Below are 26528 nucleotides of genomic sequence, written 5' to 3'. Positions count from 1 at the left end.
TTCCTGTGTGTGCACATAACCTATTTGTCCACTTCCCAGCTATCTCAACCATATTTCCCAAGCACTTAATGCTGTATGTCGTGCTTTTGTAGGCACTTAAACACACAGTTCCTCTCTTTATTTTTCTTTTTGTGTAATTATATCTAATGAACTGCAAAGTTTTTAAACCTTGGTGGAACTACCTCAATGAGGCATTCCTTTATATGTGGATTTGGAAAAATCCACCTAACAGCAAGGGATCTTGTAGTGGTGTGTGAATGGCACCCTGGTGCTAACTTTCCTCTGTTCCCTACAGTGCAGAAACACGTGCTACCTTGGAGACCACTGATATTGAGGCATCTGTTAGAGGTTCTAGTAAGTGCTTGCCTTGGAAAGAGTCTGCTCCACAGCTTCAGTTCTTTGTTTCCTTGGAGATTTATCCAACTCTCTGAGAAATAAGATGTAACTGTTCAAGAGACTCCATTTTATTCAGTTAATTTGCTGGGAGTCGAGAGGGAGTATCATGTACTTCTTGTACAGGGTAGGTTGCAAGGCTGCTACTTGCAGGTCAGGCTTTTGTATTAGATATGAATTGACTACAGAGCTTCCTTCTCAAGGAGAGATACCAGAGATGTCTTCCATAGGATTCTTTTAGGTACTGCCAGGTATGGGTAAAGTTTGCTTAAATAAGTACTTGATGACCATAAGCCAATTTGTTTATAAGCTGACACCCCCGCTGCCCCCCCAGATGGATAAGTAAAAATGGAAAATTTTTATAACCCATTCATAAGTCGACCCTATAATTCCGGGGTCAGCAAACTTTTGCTCCTGGACCATCAGGATAAGCCGCTGGTGGACCAAGATGGTTTGTTTACCTCGAGCGTCCGCAGGCATGGAGGTAAACCTAAGTAAACAAAGTATCCTGGCACGCCTGCTGCTTATCCTGACCGGATGGGGCAGCAACTGGTGGGGAAATTTTTTTGAGGGGGAGAAGCTGGGAGTCAGGGGAGTAACCCCCTGTGACCACTCCCTCATGACCCCACCCCTAGCCTGGGACCCGCGCACTCTCCCCTTCCTATCCTTTCCCACCTTGTCTGGGGAGGGCCCGGGGAGGATGTCTCTGACCTGGCTGGAGCTGCTCTGGCACTGTCCATTTAGTCCACCCAATTCCTTCTTTGGGGGCTGCAAGGTAAGGTCACACCAGTATCCCTAACCCAGTCTGGGGATGTCTTCTGAAGGGGATATCTGGGCCAAAACCTTCTACTCCTTGGGCACACTTGTTCCCCATTCACAGTGCCACCCTGCTCTAGCAGTGAGCTCTCCATTCACAGGAAGCTGCAGCATGAGGTTTCAGCTACCATACTCTCTCCACCTCCCTTTCCTGTTGATAGCGGCCAAGGGAATGCTGGGAAACATAGTTCTTTCGCTGCTCCAGGGCTGGCTCTATAGCAGCGGTCCCCAACTGCCTGCCAGACGAAGGGCCGTGGCGGCATCCGCTGAAATGCCACCGAATTTCGGCGGCGATGTCTCTTGATGACATTGCTTGTCGGCGGCAGGCGGCATCATCGAGGTGTCGCCGCCGAAATGCTGAATGCTCGACCGCTGCCTGTAGGCAGAGAGCTAACCAAGGAACTACAGCTTCCAAGGCCCCCTGTTGGTTCTCAGCTCCCAGGCTGTACCCTGCCAGCTGCTGCCCCTGCAAATGGGCTGCCCCAAGCACCTGCTTGCTTTGCTGGTGCCTAGAGTCGCCCCTGTATGTGCCTGTTGTCAAATCTGGTTGAGCTCCCTCTGTTGTGATGGGATCCAAATGCTGAATCCTATGTGCACTTAACTTGCTGGAACTGTGCAGAGTTTTCAACACTGTCCCTGGCTTTGGACCTGTAGGCATGCACACCAGGCTTGGACCTCATGTCTGACACCCTGGTAGCAGTGGGGACCCTATACCCTGAAACTAGTGCCACCTCCCCAGCAGCTTTTGAATATTCCCCACTGAATTCTACCACAGATCTGAGCCTTCCAGTTAACCTATTCAGGGGCATGCAATAATGAAAGCAAACAGACACGAGGACGGATTTTTACCCAGGATTCTGAAATGCCATTGCTCTTTGTTTAGATAGCAAGAGAAATACAAATGTATACAAAAACAGTACAGACACCTATATGTATTTCCCTATCTCTGGGTTCCTCACCACTCTGGAACATTCTTTGGGCTTCTGCAGAGTCCTTTGGCATGTTTGGGATCCTTGTCTTGCGGCTTATAGCTTGTTTTCAGAATCAGGGAGCCTTTCTAGATCACCTAACTCTTTGCTCACGGCTGACCCTCAAATTGAGTTGAATTTTCTGGCTAGGAAAGCATGTCCATCTCTTCCTCTTCCCTGCCAAAAGCTTCCTACGTCTGCTGGAATCTTCCTTCAAGTTTGTTCCTCGGGCTTCAGCTAACCTATTGTCACAGAAGCATCTTGGGACATTACCCAGCGTACAGTCTGGACTGATGGACAGCTGTGTCCCCATGTTTTTCCAACCTGGTGTACTTTTTACCCAGCTTCGCTGTGAGTAACCACTCCTGGTCTGCTAACACACAGCCTCCAGCATGTAAATCACTCCTACCTATATTGTATGAGTATACATTACAGGATAAGTATACATTACAGGATAATACCAGCAAACTTCCAGTCCCAGACTTTCCCCAGAAGCGTGCATCTTGTACTGGACAATACAAGCTCATATTAAGTGTCTTGTACTAATTAAAAAAACTATATGCACAAATATTGTTATGCTAAATGAAGTTTCCCAAACATTTCAAACCAAACATACTGGTTTAGATTAAAAAATTTGCTTCATTATTTTTCTAATACAGAAAGATTACGTGACTATGAGTAATGAGGCATATAAGTCAGAACTGGTTACAAAGAAATTAAAAGTAAAACACAACTAACACCTGACTTAACAAGCTAAGTGAATACCAGCACATATTCCAGGCCTCTTACTGGCTGAACCTCCTTCAGTCAGAATCCCTCTCCTCCAGCCCCGCCCCAGCCAGTGCTGATTGCTTTGCTCTTCAGGTGCTGTTGATACTGTGGGTAGAGAGCAAGGGTGACTGCCCTCTTCTTATAGCCGTTTCTCTGCGGCACTGATTACACTGAGGCTTTACAGCGCTGTATCTTGCAGCGCTCAAGGGTGTGTGTTTTTCACACCCCGAGCGCAAAAGTTGCAGCGCTATAAAGTGCCAGTATAGCCAAGGCCAGAGTCTGAGTGGCCAGGAACTTCTTTGTCAAAATGTATCTTTCCTTCTGAAGAGTGCCCATTTGATCTTGTTGACACCTGGCTGAGGCATTGGCTAGCCTTTTGTCTCTGGGGAACTTGTTTGTGACTGCTCTCCAGAACAGGTTGGAACGTGTCTTGATGATATCATACAGTGAGATCTTGTATCTTTACATAAAATGTTGCCACACATTTTACCAGGACAATAATCAGCAAATCATGAGCTTTCAAATGATACCTTCCACAGTGTGCTTTGTACAAAATTTAACACAGTCTGTACCCCTATGTTCACTCCATTTACAAGACTGTCACAGCTTCCATCTAAATAGGAAGGATCTCAGAACTCACCATTTTGTACGTGGTCTTGGAGAGACTTGCTACAGTCCTGTCAGCAAACTGTGGATTCCGTATCCCTACAGAGGCATTCCATGATGCAACAAGTTCATAACATGAACCAGATTCACAAGCTGTACTCAGAAAATTGTCTAAATTGTCAGACCCATGGCTCACTGGAAGTGAACTATTTTAAAAGTAGGCATGTCTGAGAGCAAAGTAGCATTTTAATGGGAAAACCTAACGTCTTTGGTAAAATCTGAGACATTATAACTGCTATTCCTATGTGATTTCTGGTATTTTCTTTTCTCAGACCATTAATACGTATTTCATAATTATTTTAAGTAAGAAGAAATATAGCTAGAATAAGCATTTCCATTGTTAGATGTGTTTGAGACCCCCTCTTTTTTTTTCTGTAGCTCAATATGAATGGAGTAGAAGGCACTGAACATTTAATATGCAGAGGAAACTGAGAGCTCAACACCTACACACAATGGCTTGGTCTACACTTGCAAGTTTTTTCTCCAAAAGGCAGCTTTTGGCAATGAAACAGCAGAGGTGTACATACTGTAAAGTCACTTTTTTGCCATGAAACTCCTCAGTTGCAGCACTGTAATAAAGTCACCTTGAGGAGAGTGATAAGGCTTTTTGCGCCAAGGTTTTATCACCAAAGTGCCAGCCTAAACACCTTGCTTGCTTTTATTGGTGTAATTAGCCCCCGGAGGTGTCCCGCGATGTCTGCAGTGACAGCTCTGCTTATTGTTTTGAACTCAGCAGCCCTGCAGGCATGCGCCCCTCCCCTTTCAAAACTCCATTCTGACAGCCAAGGTACTGTGCTGCACTGCTCCGGGACACACACAGTAAGTCGTTAATGTGGAATGCTCCTGGTGTCTCCCACGCTACACACAGGCAGGGGTGTGTGTGAGAGAGAGAGAGAGAGAGAGAGAGAGAGAGAGACTGTGCTGGGCAAAGTCAGGGAGAGAGGTGGGAGTTGATGTCCAGGGTTTTCCCTCTCCCTGCCTCAGAACAGGTTGCTTTGGGCAGCTGCCTGAACTTGGGAAACAGCGTGCCAGCGCGCACACACTCTCTCTCCCATCCACACACGCTCCCTCACACACTTCAGTTGAAAAGCAGCTGCAATCTAGTAGGATGCATCATGTTGATGCTGTACCTGCCCCATGAGGCATTTGCAAATCCTTCCCAAAGCACCTTGTAGCCAGTTTCATGGTGGGATAGCTACCACAATGCACTGCTCTCTGTTGCAAGAGCTGCTAGTGTGGATGCGCTCCAGCGACACAAGGACCTAGTGTGGATATGCAACATAGGATTTAATGAAAGCACTTTAATAAAGGTGGTATAACTTTTGGCAAAAAACTTGGCAGTGTAGACATAGCCAATGTGAAGTACACTCTTTCAGTCTGGGAGTGGCGATGTCAAGGAGCTTGCAGCAATTTTTTGTAGCTTGGGTGATTACCCTAGTTCAGACTGCAGTGGCTAATAGCTCAACTAAGTAAAGAAAAAAGTGACGCCAGCTGTCTGCACAGTTCCTGTCACGTAACTGGTGTATTTTTGACAATCTTTAATGAAAATACCACCTAATCTCAATCTGACTCCTTTATCAGTATGTTCCACTGTGACTATTACAGTATGCAGAAATTAAACAGTAACATTACTTTGACCTTCAAGAATTAATTTCTACCTTATTCTGTGTTCACTTAGTGGCTCTGATTCTGCAAAACAGTTGTGCCTGGTGCAAACAGACTAAATAATTGTATATTAAGCGAGAGCTTTCATAATAAATCAATGAACTTTTAAACCATTCTTTAATTACCATAGTACAGTATTTTTAGCTCCCTTATATTTTCAGTTTGATATCAAAATTGAGGTGGAAAAATACAGTTGGAGCTTTTCTGCTCTAGGTGATGTAATAAAGGCTAAGACAAAAATGGTCTGGAGAGAAAGTACAGGGGGTCGTTGCATTACAACTCTGCAATAAGAATGCAGTGGATAATTGAAGATCTGTTAGACTTAAGAGTAAAATCTTAAATTTAGGTTATATGGTGTCTGGAGCAGGATACTTTTGAGTGCTACTGAATATATTCTGAGATTGGTGGCACAGCAGCTGTTAGAAAAAATATTAATTTCTAACAGGGTGTTGATTATGCTATTTTTTTTCCTGCTTAATATGGATATAACTTGTTAAATCTTGTAATCTAGGCCGTTTGCAAGAAGTATTATCTCAAATTGTCAAGGCCTGTCATAACTTAGGGCTGGTCTTTAGTACTGGGAGATGGACATTGCTCCAATCGATGCAGCAGGGATCAGTTACCAGGTCTAGTTATTCATGTAGCTGGAATGGCATAACATAAGTCGATTTACCATCCCACTCCCAGTGAGGACAAGCCCTAACTCTGTAATCTCTCCAGCAGTGATTCTGGAAGGAGGGAAGAGCCTGATGTGCTGTGTGTCAAACATCTCAATTCTGGGCTTATTCACCCAGTGGAGTTTTTTGTATATGTGTCCTCACAGCTCACTTTCCCTGCAAACTTCTTTGAGACAAAGAAGCAAAGTAGTTCAGTCTGTTTTGTGTGGCTGCCCTCTCTCAGCTCGCTGCCAGAGAGGCTGGCTAAGGGTACAGAGAAGCTTTTGAGACCAATGACATCAACTCTAGATTAGAGAACCCAGTTTTTTGGTTGGGAGAAATTGATGTGTGGGTCAAGCTTGTAGGAGTAAATATAAAACTTGTCTATTTCGGTAAAAGCCATTAAGTATACTTTTGGGTGCTATATGAATTGATGTGGTGAAGGGATGCAATGGCAAACAAGATAATAAATATGATAAAGTGGTGGGTTGCAGGGGACTGTTTCCAAAAGAAATGTAGTGTCCTTCAGTGGAAGCCTAATTGAAATTCCCCACCCCCACATGACCATCCACATTCATCCGTGAGTAGGTTAGGGGTGACTGAGTGCCAGATTCCCATTAGGACAAAAATAAACTTCTTTGCTGTTACAAATGAACATTGGGTGATGGCCAATAAGAAATTATGATAGCCTGTATGTGAGAGTCAAGTCAGTCATTGTTGCCAGTTAACAATTTTGTAATGAAGACTGATTATCTATGCTGATTGCTAAAAGAACCCATAGATTGACAGTATACATTTAAAGTCAAGTACTCTACCAGAAAAAGTATGACGTTCTTATCCCAGCATTATATTGAGCCATTCTCTCCTACAATGAGTAAGTTCAGTTTTTTTTTTGATTTAGCTGCCGAATTAGCAAATTTGACTTTTTTTCATAAGGTTTTATTTCTAAGAATTACAATGATGGCTACAATACTGTACACGTGGCCAGAAGGGAGACTGTAATTTGAGTTTGTATACAGCAGATTGCAAAAGGTGTGTCTACCTGCCTGACTTTCTGCTTTTCCCCACCCTCTGATGAATACACAGTGTGTGAGTCCTTCCTTTTTCCTGTTGATACAGTGACAATTACTGAGAGGTAGAGTTCCTTGACTCTGACAGCATTCTGTGAAGGTAGAACATTACATCTTTAGCTGTGTGGATTTGACTGTGAAAGGATTCAGAGACATTTCAAGGGCTCTTGCATCTGACTTTCAAATCTGGATTAAATTAGCAACAGAAATTATGGCAGCACCTTCTATACTCCTCTTAATGGACAGGTTTGTATACAAAAATTTTTTGGTTTTTGTTTTTTAATTGAAAAGTGACAGTATTCGCTTAAGGCAGCAGTTCAACTTCAGTAATTTTTTTTTATAATTTTTAAACTCTGTAAATAAGACACATCAGAGTGTGAAAATAACTGAATAGACAATACAAGCTAATGGAATAGCTATATAAACTATCCAACTAAGAGTGGGAGCTGAGATTTTCTGCTGGGGATTCCCTGGCCTTTTTGGAAGATTGAAAGCCGCAGACAACGTTCTTTTGTATATGGTGTGAGTTTAAAAAACTGTGAATTTGAAAAGGCTTTGTGTGTGTGCTAGTGGAATTTGGTTTGATTTATTTAATTAAGTTTTCTTGGTATTGAATGATACTAGAAGGCTTCCAGAGAGCTGTGGGAGGGCACAATACTGCATGTGTCTTGGTATTGCCAAGTGTATGAAAACCTTTTTTTCAGTTTGTACTATAAAATAATTTGAGTGCTATAAACACATCTTAAATGAATGCTAATTGGTTCTTAAATTTTATCATAAAACAAAACGTTTTTGACCAAACTTAGGTTAGCTATAAATACATTATTCCTGATGAATTGTATTATCTTTTAACATAGTGAAGACACTAAAGGTATCTAATATAACTATCCTTTAATACCATTTCCCTTCCTCCTTGTTTTTTCCATAATGTATTGCTAAACCTGAATTGAACATTGCTTTCAGAAAGTACTAGCAGCTAAACCAGATGTGTAACGCATCTAAAAAGACTGGTCATCATAAAGCTCACTCTTGAGTGAGAATTTATATTCTCTCCAGGTTGAGAGTTTTTCTTCTCACAAATTTAATTGAAAAAACTTCAGCAATAACAAGGCAAAACATGTTTTATGTGCCATGCTTCATTTTGCAGGGGAATCTGCAGAAAGACTCATTTCCCATTTTCAGTGTGATGACATCTTTGTCAGTACTCTTAGAACTCTTTTATAACTTGCTGCTGCAGTTCAGTGTTATGTTTCACATTTTTAGTAGGTGTGCAAATTAAACCCGTGACACTCTTAATTCCTCCATACTAATGATACAATGGACATGATGCATCGTGTCAGATATTCATGTGAATCAACCTGATGTACTGTAATGGCTGTGCAGGATACATTAGAATAGATGAGAGAATATTTGGTATATGAATTTTCTGATGCCTCAACCCCACTCTACCCCCTTTTTTTAAAAATGTAAGGTATACAACCAATTTTTTGTGACTTAAAACTATTGTGAAATTTGAGGTTAGAAAACTTGATTTTTAAAATAAGTCTAGAGTCTGTCAAAAACAAAGTGTGTGTGAGAGAGAGACTGTAAGAACATAATACAGTGATTTTTGTTTAATCTATAGCTCTTTACTAGCCATTACTGACCCTTTCACTGATTTATCCTTTGGACTGAACCTTTTCATGCATGAACTTGGCTCAGACATGAGGCTGCTCAATTTAGTTTTCTAAAAGCTCTAATCAGAGTTGCTCAAATCAGGAAAGCTTGTTTCCCTCTAACAATTGTTTGAGGGTTTTTTGTGCTCTGGTAAATCAAACTTAAAGCAAAGCTTTTGATTATGAATTGAGTCGTACAACAGAAGAAGACGTAATGGTTCCTTCTTCAGAGACTTGCAGAGCTCTGCCTGTGCTAGGAGAGTCGAATGGAGACTTTAGTTTTACAACAGTAATAGTGTCGGGTATAGTTCAAATGGTTGGATCTAGCCCTGGAAATGGTTGAAAACCACATGTTGGTTCCTTGGACTCTGCAGGATTCGGGAACAATGATAAAATAGTTTGGTCTTGTCCTTGCTATATGGACAGAACAGTATTTTAAGTGCTGAGGCGCAGTGTTGCAACCAAATGCCACGTTGCAGCAATTTTTCTAGTGTAGGTGGCACTAGAATTAAACATAACACAAAGCTTGATGATCAGTTGACGGTTCCAGATGAAAAGTATTGCAACTCTTTGCAGATTTTTCTTTTACATTTGTCTTGATGTTTAGTTAGGACCAAAGTGTGGTTTAACCGTGTCACAGCCTTGGATAGACCAAGGCTTTAGGATATTACAGGATTACAGTTACAGGAAGGTTAGGTTCTGACTAATATTACAAAATAATCTAATTTGGGTCAGTTTGTGCTGGCTTGGGAATCTGATACTTTTTTTGGAGACTGCCATCCAGAATGTACAGTTTCATTGTGAGGAAAAGTCGCTTGGCCTTCATGGCTGTGAAGCCCTAGTCATACGTAGAGGATAAACCAATGCCATGTCTGCGGATATCTAGAAACAATAGCTCTGAGCAAAGTTGAACTGCCTTTGTTTGTTGCAATGCATGTTGACTCTGACTCTCAATGACTTAAATATCAACAATTATTTTACTGCTGATTAAATGAGCAGTGGTCATATGAAGGGCTGTACAACCTGCTGAATGTGGAGTCTTGTTTTGGAATCTCCACATAGAACTTTAAATGGGAGGGCTTAGAATGTGGGAGAAGTTTGATAAAGCAGTACTTTTTAAATCTCCCCCCATTCTGCCCAAGACAAGATGGAGCCATGTCTTCACTATGTCAAATGGCAACTGCGCTGAGCTGAAGAGAAGCTTTGGGTAAGCTTGTCTCTCTCACTAACAGAAGTTGGTCCAATAAAAGATATTACCTTGCATGTCTTGTCTCTCTCTAACTACATTGTAGTCAGAGGAGTGGGTGCATTGGGAGTAGGGGGCACCAAACAGGATTTGGAGGCCAACAAAGTACCAGTATTTGGATGTGACAGAAAAGAAATCCAAATAATTTGCTTAATTTAGGATGCTGGTTGTACTTCTTTTTTTTTTTTTTTTTCCAGCTGCCTTTCTAGTTAACTAATTGAGCATAGGTCCTTGACGCAGCACAGGCAGAGGAAGATATGGCCGCTGCCCCAAGACCTTATAGTGGAAGTATACAGTCAATTTCAATTAGGTTTCAGAGGAGTAGCTGTGTTAGTCTGTATCGGCAAAAACGAGGAGTCCTTTTGGCACCTTAAACTAACAAATTTATTTGTGCATAAGCTTTCTTGGTCTGTCACCCACTTCATCAGATGCATGGAGTGAAAAATGTAGTAAGCAGGTATAAATATACAGCACATGAAAAGATAGGACTTGCCTTACTAAGTTGGGGGTCAGCGCTAACAAGGCCAATTCAGTTAGGGTGGATGTGGCCCATTCCTAATGTTTTCACATGCCGTATATTTATACCTGTGTACTGTATTTTTCCCTCCATGTGTCTGATGAAGTGGGTTATAGCCCATGAAAGCTTATGCTCAAATAAATTTGTTAGTCTCTAAGATGCCACAAGGACTCCTTGTTGTTTTTGCAGATTCAGTTAGATTATTTTGGCATGATGAGCTAAATGATTATTGCACACTGTACAAGATGAATTGTCTGGTCAGGTACTAATGTGGTGGGTTGTTTTTTTTTTTCCTCCCCAGACTTATATAGTTACATTTTAGCTTGGAGAGAGGAGTGCTGGTTTCTTTCCCAACTGACCCCCTATTTTTCTGCCCCCACCAAAAAAATGTAAACCTTAAATGCCTCATGTAAGGTTCTAGTGCAAGGTTAGGCAACCTATAGCACGTGTGGCAAAGGCGGCACGCGAGGTGATTTTCAGTGACACTCTCACTGCCTTGGTCCTGGCCACCGGTCTGTGGAGGAGGGCTCTGCATTTTAATTTAATTTTAAATGAAGCTGCTTAAACATTTTAAACCTTGTTTACTTTACCTCTACCCCGATATAATGTGACCCGATAAAACATGGATTCAGATATAACACGGTAAAGCAGCACTCCAGGGGGGTGGGGCTGCATACTCCAGCGAATCAAAGCAAGTTCTATGTAACGCGGTTTCACCTATAACATGGTAGAATTTTTTTTTGACTACCGAGGACAGTGTTATATCAGGGTAGAGGTGTAGTTTAGTTTTATATTATAGACTCATAGAAATAGACCTTCTAAAAACGTTAAAATGTATTACTGGTATGCGAAACCTTAAATTTAGAGTGAATAAATGAAGACTCAGCACATCACTTCTGAAAGGTTGCCAACCCCTGTTCTAGTGCTATAGGAGATACACAGCTACATGCAGTTAGTGTTGCAAACAGTTTATGTGCAGGTGGATGTCTGACAAAATATTGATTGGTGGAAAGAGGTCACCAGTTAGCCCAATACGCAAAGTTCATAAACCAAATCAGCTACTTTCTCACAACCATTTACACAACAGATCTTGCATCAGTGTTAATGTTTAGTTGTGGTTAGCTGACATAGTGCTGGATATGATTTCTTGGCCTGTGGCTAGTACTAAATCATTTTCAGCCCCTAGCCATGTGACCTATGCTGACCCCATGCTTAGACATGGTTAAATTTCATAGTGTGGACAGAGCTGGCTTGTTTTTCCAAAAACGTGGTGGTGATAACAATACCCAGTTCTCATATACCACTTTTTATCTGTAGACTTCAAAGTGCTTTACAAGGGAGTTCAGTATCATTATCCCAGTTTACAGATGAGGAAACTGAGGCACGGGGAGGGAACTGACTTGCCCACAGTTACCCAGCAAAGCTATGGAATAGAACCCAGGTTTCCTGATTCTCAGTCCAGTGCCATGTCCACTGGGCCATGCTCCCCCCCCCCCCCACCAGACCTTCCTGTGAGAGTTGAAGAACACAGTTTTTGGATATAAATAGCACCTGTAATTTGTATTGCACAATTACATATATGAACTACAGTGATCGGTTAATGAGAAATGCCTAGGTAGACTTGTTCCTTACACTTGAAGGATCTTGTGAGAAATAAGCAATCAGCATGTAACAAGCTTTGTTACAAAAGATGGTTCAGTCTATGAAATAAAATAGCAAATGCTGCAGGATAAATAAATACAATCCACAACAAAAACAAACCCTGAAAGAGAATTGTCCTCTCCTAGACTTGAAAATCACAATAACATGGAGACTAGATTTACTGGCTTTTATACCTTGTAATTCCTGTTTGCCTGCTTCTGTGTAGCTCCCTTTAGTAGTAATGTTAGTTTATTTTTGGTGGTGGACTAGTGGTGAGTTGTGAAAGACTCTATAAATACTTTTGTGTAAATTGAAATAGAAGGAACGTGTGTTTGCTAGGTTTGGATTCAAGAGAAATGTGTGGATTCGGCCTTTCTGTGTACACTTAAATTATTTGTGCAAATACCTAGCAGAGAGTAGAATGAATATCTTATTTGTACATTTATTGTACTAGCTTATCTTCTCTTTGCTCTCAGGATAAGAATAGACTAGTTTAAATCTCACCAGGAGGGAGAAATTGTGTAGTCATAGCAAGTACTAGTACCTTCCCGTAGGGGGTTAGCGAGGGAGAGCGAAAAAAATCACGACTGTCATCTTTGTGAAAAGAATTCCACTTCCCTGGAAGCATTTCATTTACAAAGGAGTGAATTTGAGCTTGGATATACTTACCACGGAATGTACCTCAACTCAGAGGTACACTCACCTCTAGGTTTCATAGTATATTAGATTTTTGTCATTTGTGAGGTGGCCATAAAGGATACCGTCAGTGTCAATTATGATTGCTTTTTGTAATATACCTGTCCAATGACTAATGGGCAGACCATACAAAGGCTGGAGTTGGAAAACCAGTTATTTGTTCATCATCCAGTCTGCCTTCTTGAGGCAATGCAGCTTTGTTCCCTACAGCACGTATTCTAATGTTCATTCTAGTCTAGTTCTACAAGTAACAAGTGATACTCTGTTTTGGGTCACTATGCAAGACTTCCACAACCTAATAAAACTTGATATCAGGAACTCTTCATGATGTATAGCCTAAATGTTTTATTATACCTCTTGTTTACTATTTTAAATTCTTCTAATTCCACAGCATTTATACTCTTCAGATATTTATAGACTATGTCCCCAGTTTTCACTTAACAATGCTATATATATTCAGCTATTTTTGATCATTCTGTCAATGTCATGAACTCATTAATATCTAAGACTTTGTTTTGGAATTGGCTGAGGGAATGAAGATAGTTTGTGGTTAAAAATTCTAGTTCAGGGCTGGATTTACATCTTGGGTGCCCCCAGGCACAGGGGCTCAGTCTCCCCTGCCAGCTGCAGCAGCTGGGAGCTGCGGCTGTCTGTGGTGGCTCAGAGTCCCCCACCTGTCTGTGGCAGTTAGGAGCTCTGAGCCACCATGGGTGGTGGTGGTGGCGTCCCACCACTTTTAACTTTTAGGCACCCCACTGTCCACAGACACACACCCCCACTGCCCAGCACCCCAAGACACAGACCTCTCCCACTGTCCAATACCCCGCACCCCATCACTGCCCAGAGTTCCCCACAAACCTCTTCAGAAACCCACTCTCCCAAGCCCTTCCCTCTGGCTGCATTCCCCAGCCCCGCTGGGAGGTGACTGTCCGCCAGGCTGAGCGAGGAGTGCTCAACAAGGCTGCGTGAGGCTGTCTCCCCCTCAGCTGGCTCTGGCCCCGGCCCCTTCCAGGACCTGGGAGTGTCAACATTTGGATTTTTAGGTGCCCCTACAATATCGGCCCCCATAGGTACTGTGCCTAATGGGAAATCTGGCCCTGCCCATGACTCCAGATCTAATGATGGCTCTAAAGAAAATCTTTGCTCTACCAGAAGTTTTGGCTATACTTGTTTATACTGAGTTTCCTATGGTAGTAGGTTTGGTTTGTCATTCTATTTTCATCATGCCATTCTTCACTAGAATAATAGAAGATTAGGATTGGAAGAGACCTCAGGAGGTCATCTAGTCCAACCCCCTGTTCAAAGCAGGACCAATCCCAACTAAATCATCCCAGCCAGGGCTTTGTCAAGTCAGGCCTTAAAAACCTCGAAGGACAGAGATTCCACGACGTCTCTAGGGTAACCTGATCCAGTGCTTCACCACCCTCCTAGTGAAATATTTTTTCCTAATATCCAACCTAGGCCTCCCCCTACTGCAACTTGAGACCATTGCTTCTTGTTCTGTTATCTTCCACCACTGAGAACAATCTAGCTCCATCTTCATTGGAACCCCTTCACTCTTTTTTTTTTTTTTTTTTTTTTTTTTTCTTTTTTCTGCAGACTAAATAAGCCCAGTTCTCTCAGCCTCTCCTCATAAGTCATGTGCCCCAGCCCCCCAACCATTTTTGTTGCCCTCCGTTGGACTCTCTCCAATTTGTCCACATCCATTCTATAGTGGGGGGCCCAAAACTGGGCGCTTTACTCCAGATGTAACCTAACCAGTTGTAAGTAGAGGGGAATACACTACAGACCTGTTTACTCCCGAATCCGCTTAACACGTGGTAGTGCCATGCCTCCCAGTGCTAGCTATTTAACACACGAGACTCGTTAACACGCGGAACAGGAACTTGCTATGTAGCGCTACAGATTTGCTCACTAACTCACTGACTTAGAAATCGACAGGAAGTCCGCAGCAGAAACATGTTGTACGTCTTTACCACCAACGGGGAGGGGGGGGAAGGGGCAGCAACGTTAAAGCACTGCCGCAGCAGCACTTCAAGGACAGTCCTTTGCTGTGGCAGTGCTTTAACATTGCTGCCCCCGCCCCCCCCGCCAGCGGCTCTGCCGATAGGGACCCTGCCAGCAGGGCTGCTGACGGGGGAGGCAAAAAGGGCAGGGACATTAAAGCGCTGCTGAGACAGCACTTAGGACGGTTCTTTGCCATGGCAGCACTGAGCCGCTGCTGACGGGGGGTGAAGCAAGGTTAAAGTGCTGCCGCGGCAAAGGACCCTGCAGTGCTTTAAGATCCCTGCCCCTTTGCCCCCCTCAGCCGCCAACGGGAAGGGAGGAGGGGCAAAGGGAGCAGCTGCCCCGGGGCTGGCGATTTAAAACGACCTGGGGCTCCAGACTTTGCTACTGCTGCAGTGGCGTCCAGAGCCCTGGGCCCTTTAAATCACCATGGGAACCCCGGGCGGTGCAGACCAGGCAGCCTGGAAGGGCTGGCTGGGTGATGCTGACTCCTAGCCCTGCCCCTTCCACCCAAGGCCCTGCCCTCTCCAGGGGCCAGAGCTGCCCCCGCACTGTACTGGTCAGTGTCCTGAGTTACTTTCACGGCTGTGGTGTAGTAGTAGTAATGGTTTTTATTAGATTACACATTTGAATTTATATTCTTGCAAAGTGCCATTAACAGATAGGCCTGCAGTATTTGGGACACTGTGAATACATATGCAATCCTAGATAACTGTGTGTGTAGATATCTTAAGGTATTTCAGCATGGCCCTCTTAACCTGCGGTCAATTAACACATGATCGTGATAGCTTGACTCCCGACATCCACGCGTAAACGGATCTGTAGTGTAATCACTTCCCTTGATTTTCTGGCAATGCTTCTACTAATGCAGCCCAAAATGCCGTTAGCCTTCTTGGCAACAAGAGCACACTGACTCATATCCAGCTTCTCCTCCACTGTAATCCCTAGGTCCTTTTCTGCAGAATTACTGCTTAGCCAGTTGGTCCCCAGCCTGTGGTAGTACATGGGATTCTTCCATCCTAAGTGCAGGACTCTGCACTTGTCCTTGTAGAACCTCATCAGATCTCTTTTGGCCCAATTCTCCAGTTTGTCTAGGTCACTCTGGACACTATCCCTACTGTCTAGCATATCTCCCTCTCCCCCCAGTTTAGTGTCATCTGCGAATTTGCTGAGGGTACAATCCATCCCATCATCCAGATCTTTAATGATCAAAACCGGCCCCAGGACCGACCCCTCAGGCACTTGGTTTGATACCGGCTGCCAACTCAACATTGAGCCGTTGATCACCACCTATTGAGCCCGACGATCTAGTTAACTTTCTATCCACTTTATAGTCCATTCATCCAATCCATACTTCTTTAACTTGCTGGCAAGAATACTGTGGGAGACCGTATCAGAAGCTTTGCTAAAGGCAGGATATATCACGTCCACTACTTTCCCCATATCCACAGAGCCATTTATCTTGTCATAGAAGGCAATCAGGTTGGTCAAGCATGACTTCCCTTGGTGAATCCATGTTGACTGTTCCTGATCACCTTCCTCTCCTCCAAGTGCTTCAAAATGGATTTCTTGAGGACCTACTCCATGATTTTTCCAGGGACTGAGGTGAGGCCGACGGATCTGTAGTTCCCCGGATTCTCCTCCTTCCCTTTTTTAAATATGGCCACTATATTTGCCTTGTTCCAATCGTCTGGGACTTCCCCCAATCGCCACGAATTTTCAAAGATAATGGCCCATGGCTCTGCAATAACATTAGCCAACTCCCTCAGCATCCTCAGATGCATTGCATCCGGGTCCATGGACTTGTGCATGTCCAGCTTTTCTAAATAATCCTTAACCTGTTCTTTTACCACTGAGGGCTGCTCACCTCCTTCCCATACTGTGCTGCCCAGTGCAGCAGTCTGGGAGCTGACCTCCTCTGTGAAGACAGAGGCAAAAAAAGCATTGAGTACTTCAGCTTTTTTCACATCACTGTCACTAGGTTGCTACCCCCATTCAATAAGGGTCCCACACTTTCCCTGACCTCCTTCTTATTGCAAAAATACCTGTAGAAACTCTTCTTGTTACCCTTCACATCCCTTGCTAGCTGCAACTCCAATTGTTCTTTGGCCTTTCTGATTACACCCCTGCATTCTTGAGCAATATTTTTATACTCTTCCCTAGTCATCTGTCCAAGATTCCACCTTTTGTAAGCTTCCTTTTTGTGTTTAAGCTCACCGAAGATTTCTCTTTTAAGCCAAGCTGATCGCCTGCCACATTTTCTATTCTTTCTGCACATCAGGATAGTTTGTTAAGGCTTCCTTAAAATGCAGCCAGCTCTCCTGGACTCCTTTCCGCCTCATATTAGCTTTCCAGGGGATCCTGCCCATCAGTTCTCCGAGAGAGTCAGTCTGCTTTTCTGAAGTCCAGAGTCTGTGTGCTGCTGCTTTCCTTTGTTCTTTTTGTCAGGGTCCTGACATTTTGGTATTTCCTTTGTCCCTTTCTTGCATTTCCACAACAGTAATCTTCTTAAATAATGATCCTCATATATTCACCATCTCTGGAACAAATATTAAGTGTTGTATGAAATCGTCTCTTCCGAAGTCCATATCTCCACAATTAAACTCGCCATTATATTACATTCTCAGGTAGAACTGATTTTTTTAAATTGTTTATAGGCAGTGTGGTGTATTTGGTGTAAATTTAAAAAAAAAAAAATCAAACTCCATGAAATCATCTTACTAAGTAGGAGTCCTAATGGTTCATGCAATAATCCTTTATTTAACTCACCAGGGTAGTCCGACTTCTTAATATGGTTCTGTAATTGTCTTGTAAATTCTACCTAGTCATTATTGTTGTAAGTCAGGTGGTGGTTGTGTGCACATCAGTAGCTCAATATTATTGGAATTGGGAGTGATATTTCTGTAAGTAATAGCAGTGACAAAGATATGAATAATTGATATTACCATCTCTATCAATGTTCAGATATCAGAACACTTAGAAAGGAGGGTTGATCATTGAGGGATGATGAGACTAATCCCTGTTGATAACATGGCTACCAATGTTGCCGTTTTACTGTCAGGTGCAATACAACCTGCTGTCTTGGTGGTGACTGCACAACAAGGTGAGGTTTGAGAGATCTGAGCTGGCTTGGCAGACCTGATTGTGGATGAATGGGTGTGTAGACAGGGGGCAGGGAGGGTGAATTGGGGATTAACATTTTCTCCCCTACCACCACTTACTGTAAAATGTCTTTTTACATTCTGAAAGTAAAACAAGTAGTGGAAGATGAGACTGGGCACTAGGTTTCTCCCTTTTTCTAATCACTTTCCATAATCTCACCAAAACATTCCCTTTTCCCTCACTGTCTCATATTTTCAATATGGAAAATGTGGCCAGCTTGTGTGTGTAGGAGGTGTGGCCCCACCACTTACTTTGAACACCAACTGCCTCTGACTACTAGTGATTTCCATACTCCTTAATAAACTTCTTGATCTTATCTATATCTTAAGCTGATAACCAAAGAGGACCTTCAAGTTAACTATACTCTTGAGGGTATCAAGGCATGTAATCCATTCTTGTAAATAAGATTTTTTTTTTGTTTGAGGTAGGTGTTTCTAAACCAGTAAAAAAGCTCACTTACAATACATACCCCCACACATTGTGATGACATTATTAGGCCTCTCCCCCCCAAAAAAAATTAATCAGTTCTGGAATGTGTGGGTCAGTGTTGCCTATAATGGATGCATATGTGCTCAGCAGAAACAAGGCAATGGGATAGTTTGCCAGTTTTTGATGGCAGGTTAATGTAAACTACTGAGAACTGTTTACTTAGCTGTGAACATGTACTGGTCTAAATTGTATAGCCTTTGCTAAAGGAATAGTTTGTGATATGTATTATTACATACATAAATAAACTGGTTAATTTGAGATACTTAGCAGACAACAGAATTAGTACATTTCATAGCTACTATTGGCCTCTTCCAGGAGAGAGTTAATGTGGTGGTTTTTGTTTTGTTTTTTAATTGAAGCAGGCCAACTAGGGCATAGATTTGTACACTTGCATACAATGTAACAGTTTTTCCATAATTGCAAGAATAATATCTTATGAGAACAAAGCATTTGGAGATGTTGAGCTGGTTAGGTTACTAAAAGAGATTATCAGTCATAAATTAAATAGAAGAAGGGGTGCCTTAAACACTGCAATACTCTCGAATACATTCCATTGCAACTGCAGCAGGCAAAATGAGTGAACCAGCTGCAGGGAAGAGTGAACATTTTCCCCTAAATGTAAATTTTAAATCCTGGTTTTGTAACACTTGTATGCAGGGCACAGGAGATTTTTGTATTTGACTTTCTTCTCATTTGTGTACGGGTTTTTGTTTCAAGGCATCTGGAGTAATTGACTCTGTTTCATGCCCTTTTAGCAAAATGCATGAACTGTTTATCAGATTTCCTCTCAGACTACAGTTGTCACTATACTAAGATATTTTTGCTTCAAGTGCCACTGTTGCTACCACCAATTCAGCTCCACCAGTGGTAACAATGTTGGGAGCGTGAGTTAAAGAAGGGACTAGCTGATACTGTAAACACAGCATCATCTAATCCTGCTCAGAGAAGGTCTGCACAAAACCGCTTACAAAGGCTGATGGCCAGTAATGCTGCCATTGTTAGTTACTACCAGGTGATCTGAACTTGTGATAGCAACAGTGGGAAAATTTCAACCAACGCTTGTAGATGAAACCATAGGAAGGAACTTCAGATATTGTCTAATTCTTGATGTCACTTCCATATTGAAGGCCTTATATACACAAGTACAATTTTCTTAGACTTTCCCATGCTTACTATCAGTGCAGTCCCAGTGGTGCCTGATGTATTGGTAGCTGCTGATGTTGTGTAAACTTGCTGTAAGCAGGATAAAATGATATGTTACTTGAAAGCCTGTCATTCCTCCTTGAGACTAGTGTATATTAGCGCTTCTGCTATCACTAGGTCCTTTGGAGCTGCAGCAGTGGGACATCTGAGAGAGAAATAGTCTAGTGCAGACATGGTATATACATTATTTTGTCAATAATGGGAGATAACTCAGTGGTTTGAGCATTGGCCTGCTAAACCCAGGGTTGTGAGATCAATCCTTGAGGGGCCATTTGGGGATTGGTCCTGCTTTGAGCAGGGGGTTGAACTAGATGATCTCTTGAGGTCCCTTCCAACCCTAACAACTTATGATCCTATATTTTTAGGAACTTGATTAGGTAAGGATTTTAGTAGGTAAGACAAAGTTGGAGATAACTTTCAATACTTAGCTTGTTTGGAGTGCTACACAAGGAAAGGAATCCCTGCCCTGAAGTCAGGTACCCTCTGAAGGTACAACTACTACTACACAGGACAGTGCAGTGCATACAGCTTGAATTAAAAAAGTGTGCAGCTATCTTCCTGGTCAATGTTTAAATTCCTTTTAATCCTCATGAATCTTTCTTTCTGTAGGAATTTGTTTACTAGAAAACAAACCACAGGACTGGAGAAACAAAATGATTTGAGCTGGAAGTTATTTGGAAAAGTACCTCTGAGAGAGAATTCACGGAAAGATCCAAAGAGAATACAGAAGGTATTTGCTTATCCTTTATTTTGGTGGTTTCCTTTGCTTTAGGGTTACTGTTGCACATTGAGTCTGGTTAAGTTGTGTGATTTACGTCCGTGTCTCTGAAGCATATTAAGCCCTTCAAACAAACAAAATTACAAATACCAACTGGAACAACCAACCAACCTCCAACCCTCAGAATGTTCTTTCTTTGAATTATATTTTTTTTAAATCCAGTTAGCTAGTCAGAGTGCCATTTTAAAAATAGTAATAAGCTTAGAAGCTTGTCTCAATAGAGTTTAACATCTTGCTGGTAGGGTTGGACACTTAGGCCTTGCCTAAACTAGGACCTGGTCTACCCTAGGAAATTAAATTAAAGTGGTATAACTGTCACTTAAGGATGTGAAAAATCCACACCTATAAGTGATGCAGTTAAACTGACCTAACCCCCATGTAAACAGTGCTAGATTGAAGGGAGAATTCTCCCATTATCTTAGCTACCACCTCTCAGGGAGGTGGATTACCTATGCTGTAGTATTTTAAAGTGTGCATTTGATTTAAAGGTGTCATAGGTGAAATTAACCAACTCAATGTAATTGTCAACTTCAAAGAGTTTGTGTTAGACTTTTTAATCTCAAATTTAGATGTGTTCAGCCTGCAAGATTACTACAATAATTTAGCAGCCTAACCTGAAAAGGGCTGCCAGAAATGTTCTGGATAGATAAACTGTGTGACTATAGTTACAACATGAAAGAGCTGTGGGATGGGGAAGAGTATCACTGAATGGTACTTAATTGGTACACACAGATATTTTGTATTGGTAGCCATCAAGAGTATGACACCTTTTTTAACTAATATACCAGTATAATGCCTCGTGTGGGTGCAGTTATACAAATATAAAGATGTCTTATGCTGGGATATTTTATTGGCCTCTTTGTATAGGAATAAAATATATTGGTATAAGCACACTTACGTTAGTGTGAATGTGCCCATGCTAACGGAGCTTTGTAGTGCTGTAACTATGCTAGTATAGCTACATTTTGACAACTTTTTTGTGTATACAAGTCCTTGGTTGTCATGTGAAACATCTTTGCAACTGGAGTAGAAATTGACTCTTAATGAAGTGTTAAATTATTCAGATATTTGCTTAAATTCTTCCACCCCACTTACTGGAAAGAGCTTCACACTTCTATTTGGTAAGAGGATTTTTTCAAGTTCTGACCTGAAGTATTCCTTTCCCTGAAATTCTTCTAAAATTACATAAGTGGTGCTTTTCAAATGGCCATCTGTGCGTCAGACTCTTGATATGAACACTTACCACCATTGATTCCTGGAGTTTTATTAGGACCTATGGCAGAATATGATTGTCCCCTGTAATTTCAGTTGTTAGATGTTCTGTACTTTGTGTCTTCAAAAGGAACAGAACTTAGCAGTACCCTTAACTATTCAGTATTCCCAAATACTACACCTGTTAAATCTTATAGTGGAATTCCTTAGAAAAGGATAAACGGTCATTTACAAAGCTTTGCAGTATCTTTCTTTCTCAAAAGGCTTTAATCACACTCACTCACACCAGCCAGTTGAGTTTCTGGTTGAACCAGAAATGTTTAAACGGTCTTCCCTAATTGCTCTCAAATACAAATAGAAATGTTTTCAGAAAGTTTTAAGTTTCGTTTGCCTCTTTCCTGAAACAAATTTTCAAAATGTGGGAATTCTGAAACTTTAGATACCATAGTTCAGACCTGAAAGAGCAGAAGAGTAGCTGACTGTTCAAACTGTGGAAAGGCTGTGTCAAAGTTCCCCTGAGTCAATGGCTCATCATGCCAAGGTGTCTAAGGCACATCGTTTCATAGCCAGTGGTACAGAAGGGAGTATAGTGGCCAGCATCATATCTGACCTAAAGCAGCCTTTAACTGACCTAATCCAATGAATCAGGTACCCATTTTACAGCTGGGTGAACTGGAAGTAGCCTTTCAGTGCGAGACTGGGCAAGTCTCGATCTTCAGGATTGTAATTGAGCTCCTTAACCAATCAGCCACTTCATTTCTTAGAGAGAGAAGTTGGGGCCATGAGAAATAACATAGCTGCTCTGCTGGTAGAGAGGAATGAACTATTTTAATTTCAGTCCTTTGTATGTTGTGATGTAAGGCTATGTCTACACTTGCCATTTAAAGTGCAAAGTGTCCCTTTTTTGCGCTAAAACAGTCATTCTGAGTTTCACCGCAAAAAGTAATTAGTGTAGACACTCCCATGGTTTTAGTGCAAAAAAGACAATTTGTGCTTTAAATGGCAAGTATAGACACACACACGCATATATAGATAGATAGATAGATACAGATAAAGATGAAATAAAATTGACATTGCAAAACAATGTACTTCTCATTACCTTGCTCTCAGAAACAGCTGTACCACTTTGGCTGAAACTTTCAGGTACTGCCTTAGGCTGAACGTTTTTGGAAATGGAAAATTTCAGCCTAATTGGTTAAAGTTTGGAAGAGTTATAAACAACAGAAAGCAGTGTATTACAGTGGAAGTTCCAGGAAACTTTATTAATAGTTTGTGCTATTAAACCTTCCTAAAATTTGAGGTATGCAATATTATTGTAGCTGTGTTGATCACAGGGTATTAGAGACACAAAATGGGTGAGTTAATATCTTTTATTGAACCTGAAGAGGTCTATGTAATCTTGAAAGCTTGTCTCTCTCGCCAACAGAAGCTGGTCAACTAAAAAAACATTTCCTCACCCACCTTATCTCTCTAAAATTAGAAATCATGATCATGTTCTTTGAATGCTGTCTGTTCAGGGAAAATGTCTGTTCTATTGTTTCGGAGGAATGGAAAGCATTAAATTACCTTTTACTGGTCTTGAATAAAGAAGTTGTTACATAAGGTTTGTTTCCAAGAATGTCTGTGCAAAATCTGGGTGCAGATCGGGCCCAGAAAGAGAATTTAAAGTCTAGGCCTGTAACATTAGAGCATAATATGTGGCATATTCCTACTTGAGGGGTCGAGGTATTTCCTTAAATCTCTGATTGTGACTATCACTGCAAAAATTTTAATTCTGGAATTCCTGTACCTTACTACTAGTAGTATGCCAGTAAAAGGTAAATTCTGAAATCTGACCAAATAGACTGGTATTACGTTCCAACCTGAAGTTCTCCAAACCCTGGTTCTGGGAGACTACTTGAGGGATCAGGTTTGAGACCATGGGTGTTTCACTGGGGGCACAAGACAAGAATCCTATTGTGTTTAACCTCCCGAGCACATGACAAAAACAGCCCGGCAGGTGCACCATAGGGAGGGAAGCCATCTCTGAGATACCTGTATCCCAGACCACTTTGGGGCTGCATAGCCTAATATCTATCTCTAGAGTCACTATTTGTACAAAACCCACAAACACTAGTGCGCATAACTGTTTTCTCCACCTTTAGATTATGGAAAGGGTAGAAGAAGAGAGTGTAAGGCTCTGCGTGCCACAGCTATAACCTTGGCATCTAGAATCAGCAATCGATCTAATAGTCCACTGACTATATCAGCAAAGCTTAAATAAAACTTCCAGTGTCACCTGTTGTTCAGGTTGTTCTTCATTTTATGGTGTCACTTCCAGCTTGAGATTGAATCATGTTAGTTTTTTCCTAATTGTCACCATGTTTTCCAGGTACTGAGAGCACAGCAAACTAAAGGAGATGTGCCTTTGAATGTCACCTATCAACTGGTGACATTGCAGACCAGAAGGACACTCTGTCTCCTCCCCTTTATGCATTAAATGAGAGTGGTGATGAGAGAGATCCCTGTAGAAGCCCACAGGAGAGCTGGCAGAGTACTTGTTACCTTTTGTAATGTGAGTGAAATAAGACCATTGAAGGGCCTTCTATCCTCTTACACAAAGTTCTGCTAAAACCTCTCAGTTCATGAACCTCCAGCCCCTGATAGAGCTAACAATCAGATGGACACATTACCTTAGTTATGAGGAGAAAATAATTACCCATGACTTACAGAAATTTCTGTAACAAATCTGTGTTTAAAGCCACACTTGCAGATGAATGAATGAGGTCAAAATGCATATGTAACTGCTCTGGTCCCACCACCTCTTAACTTTTTCCAATGGTGGAAAGCTAGAGACTGGTTGGATATTGACAAGGTAATTAAAATGGAGACAGCTTTTTGAGCAGGGGCCTTTTCACTGCCAGTTTAAAGTTGGCTTGCATTCTGCTTGCTTGTAGGGAAGCATTAAATATCTGCATCAGTGATCCCCAAAATCTGTCAGTTGTGGTGATGGCTTTAATGATGTAAAACAGCTGCTTGCCTGCTTGGAGTGGGACTGAGTCCACAAACTTACTTCATGTAGGCTCCTGAGCTGCAGTCCTGTCAATAAATCCTGACATGAGTTGCCTGAGTTAATTCTACTTGGCATCCTACAGAAGCGATGCTCTGTATTCTATTATCCGTCCCCTAAGCTATCCATTCTCCTCAGTTTTGTTCAATGCTGATTCTTCCTCCTTCCACAAACTGTCATGTCTGTGAGTGAATTGTTTAGATTTTAGAAACTTTCCTTGTGTTTATAAAAGCCCAACAGGATAGCCCAAGGGGTAGGTAACCTATGGTACGAGTGCTGAAGCTTGGCACACAAGCTGATTTTCAGTGGCACTCACGCTGCCCGGGTTCTGGCCACTGGTCCGGGGGGCTCTGCATTTTAATTTAATTTTAAACAAAGGTTCTGAAACATTTTAAAAATCTTATTTACTTTACATACAACAATAGTTTAGTTATATAATATAGAGTTATAGAAAGAGACCTTCTAAAAATGTTAATGTATTACTGGCATGGGAAACCTTAAATTAGAATGTATAAATGAAGACTCGGCACACCACTTCTGAAAAGCTGCCGACTCATGGGATAGCCTGACATTAGAGTACTGCACATCTTATTATTCCCTATCTCCACACCTCCCAAATTTTGGGAAATCCAATCTGATTGGATTTTGCTGCCAGGAGTCTCTTTAGCATTGTGAGCAGGTCAAAATGGCTGATACATTGACTATTTGGTCAAGTCAGCTGCTCTTGTTTTGGCCCAGACATCAATCCTTTCTGGGAATACTGTGCCAGGACAGCTAAGTGGAGCTCTGTGACTAGCCATGTATTTTGATTAGAGACTCGTAGAGTGAAGTCACTGGCTTATTCATGATTCACTCTTTTAGCTCTTCTACCACATGAGTACAAGACAAGGTTTTTTTTGTTTTCTCTCTTCTTCCCCCCTCCCCCAACTAGATGTAACCATTAGAATTTGCGAGACCAGTTCAGCTTTGAAGGGGGCAACCAGATCTTTTAAAAATCTTCAGAGTTTTCATTTACCCTAATATTTTAAGTACTTAGTATTTTTTCCCTTCCGTCAGTCTCATTTGGGACTGAAAGAAATCTGCAAGAATTATGTGAGTGATATGGCAAGCTTATATATCCCTGTGGACCAGGGATAGTATATAGCTCCTGGGGAGCATGGTCCCCCTCATGGAAGTAAGAACAGTAGGTGGTGATTAGGCAAATTCATTCAGGGTGTAACACCTGCAGAGAAGAGTCATATATACTAGTTCAAACTGTTTCTCCAGAGTCAACAGATAAGACTGTTGGATAAATAGTCTGAGTTTAAACAAACTCTGAGCCTTCTTTCTGATCACACAGACAAACAGGGCCTTTGGTCCAGTGGGGCTCCCAGTCCTTCCTGGGAAGGATTGGTAGGACTTTGACCTGCTGAGGCCCTGTAAGACTGATGTTTTCTCTGTAATGCTTTCACCTTAAGAATAAATGTTCACTTAGAGCTGTGTGGTAACTCATAACTGGGGGCAATTAGAACTGTTCATAGCCTATGAGGAGAAAGCAGAATGCAGAAGGCCTGTTTAGGCAGTCTGGCTTGCTGGGGAACTCTGTGTAGGTGGTGAACTGTGCAGCCTAGAAAAACTCTGGTCAGGAGGGAGTGATGTGGATCTCCGCCCAACAGAGGTAGTGGCTTGGGAGCTGGAAACCTAAAAGTGGGTGCCCATGGACAGGAAATACAGATACTGTTTCGCTGAACTGTTAAAGTATAATTTTAGGAGATGTTTCAGTATAAAACGGGGGGATGTGTGGTGTGGAGTTTCTTTTTCTTTTTTTGTGGGGGTGGAAATAGGGTGAGGGGAAACAAATCTTTGAACTGTGAAAAATTGAGAGAGCT

General features: G+C 41.9%; 1 protein-coding gene across 2 annotated transcripts in view; it reads left to right on the top strand.

The window, feature by feature from the left end:
• The window catches only part of TBC1D14 (TBC1 domain family member 14), a 99235-nt gene that overhangs the window by 11523 nt on the left and 61184 nt on the right, over positions 1–26528 (top strand). For both annotated transcript variants that reach the window (XM_030563118.1, XM_030563120.1), the window contains exon 3: positions 20231–20351. In XM_030563118.1, coding sequence (XP_030418978.1) covers positions 20231–20351 — 121 coding nt within the window. The remainder of the gene's footprint in view (positions 1–20230; positions 20352–26528) is intronic.

The sequence above is a fragment of the Gopherus evgoodei genome, chromosome 5, assembly GCF_007399415.2.
Source record: "Gopherus evgoodei ecotype Sinaloan lineage chromosome 5, rGopEvg1_v1.p, whole genome shotgun sequence".
Taxonomy (NCBI): domain Eukaryota; kingdom Metazoa; phylum Chordata; order Testudines; family Testudinidae; genus Gopherus; species Gopherus evgoodei.
This window is presented reverse-complemented; position numbering and strand designations above follow the sequence as displayed.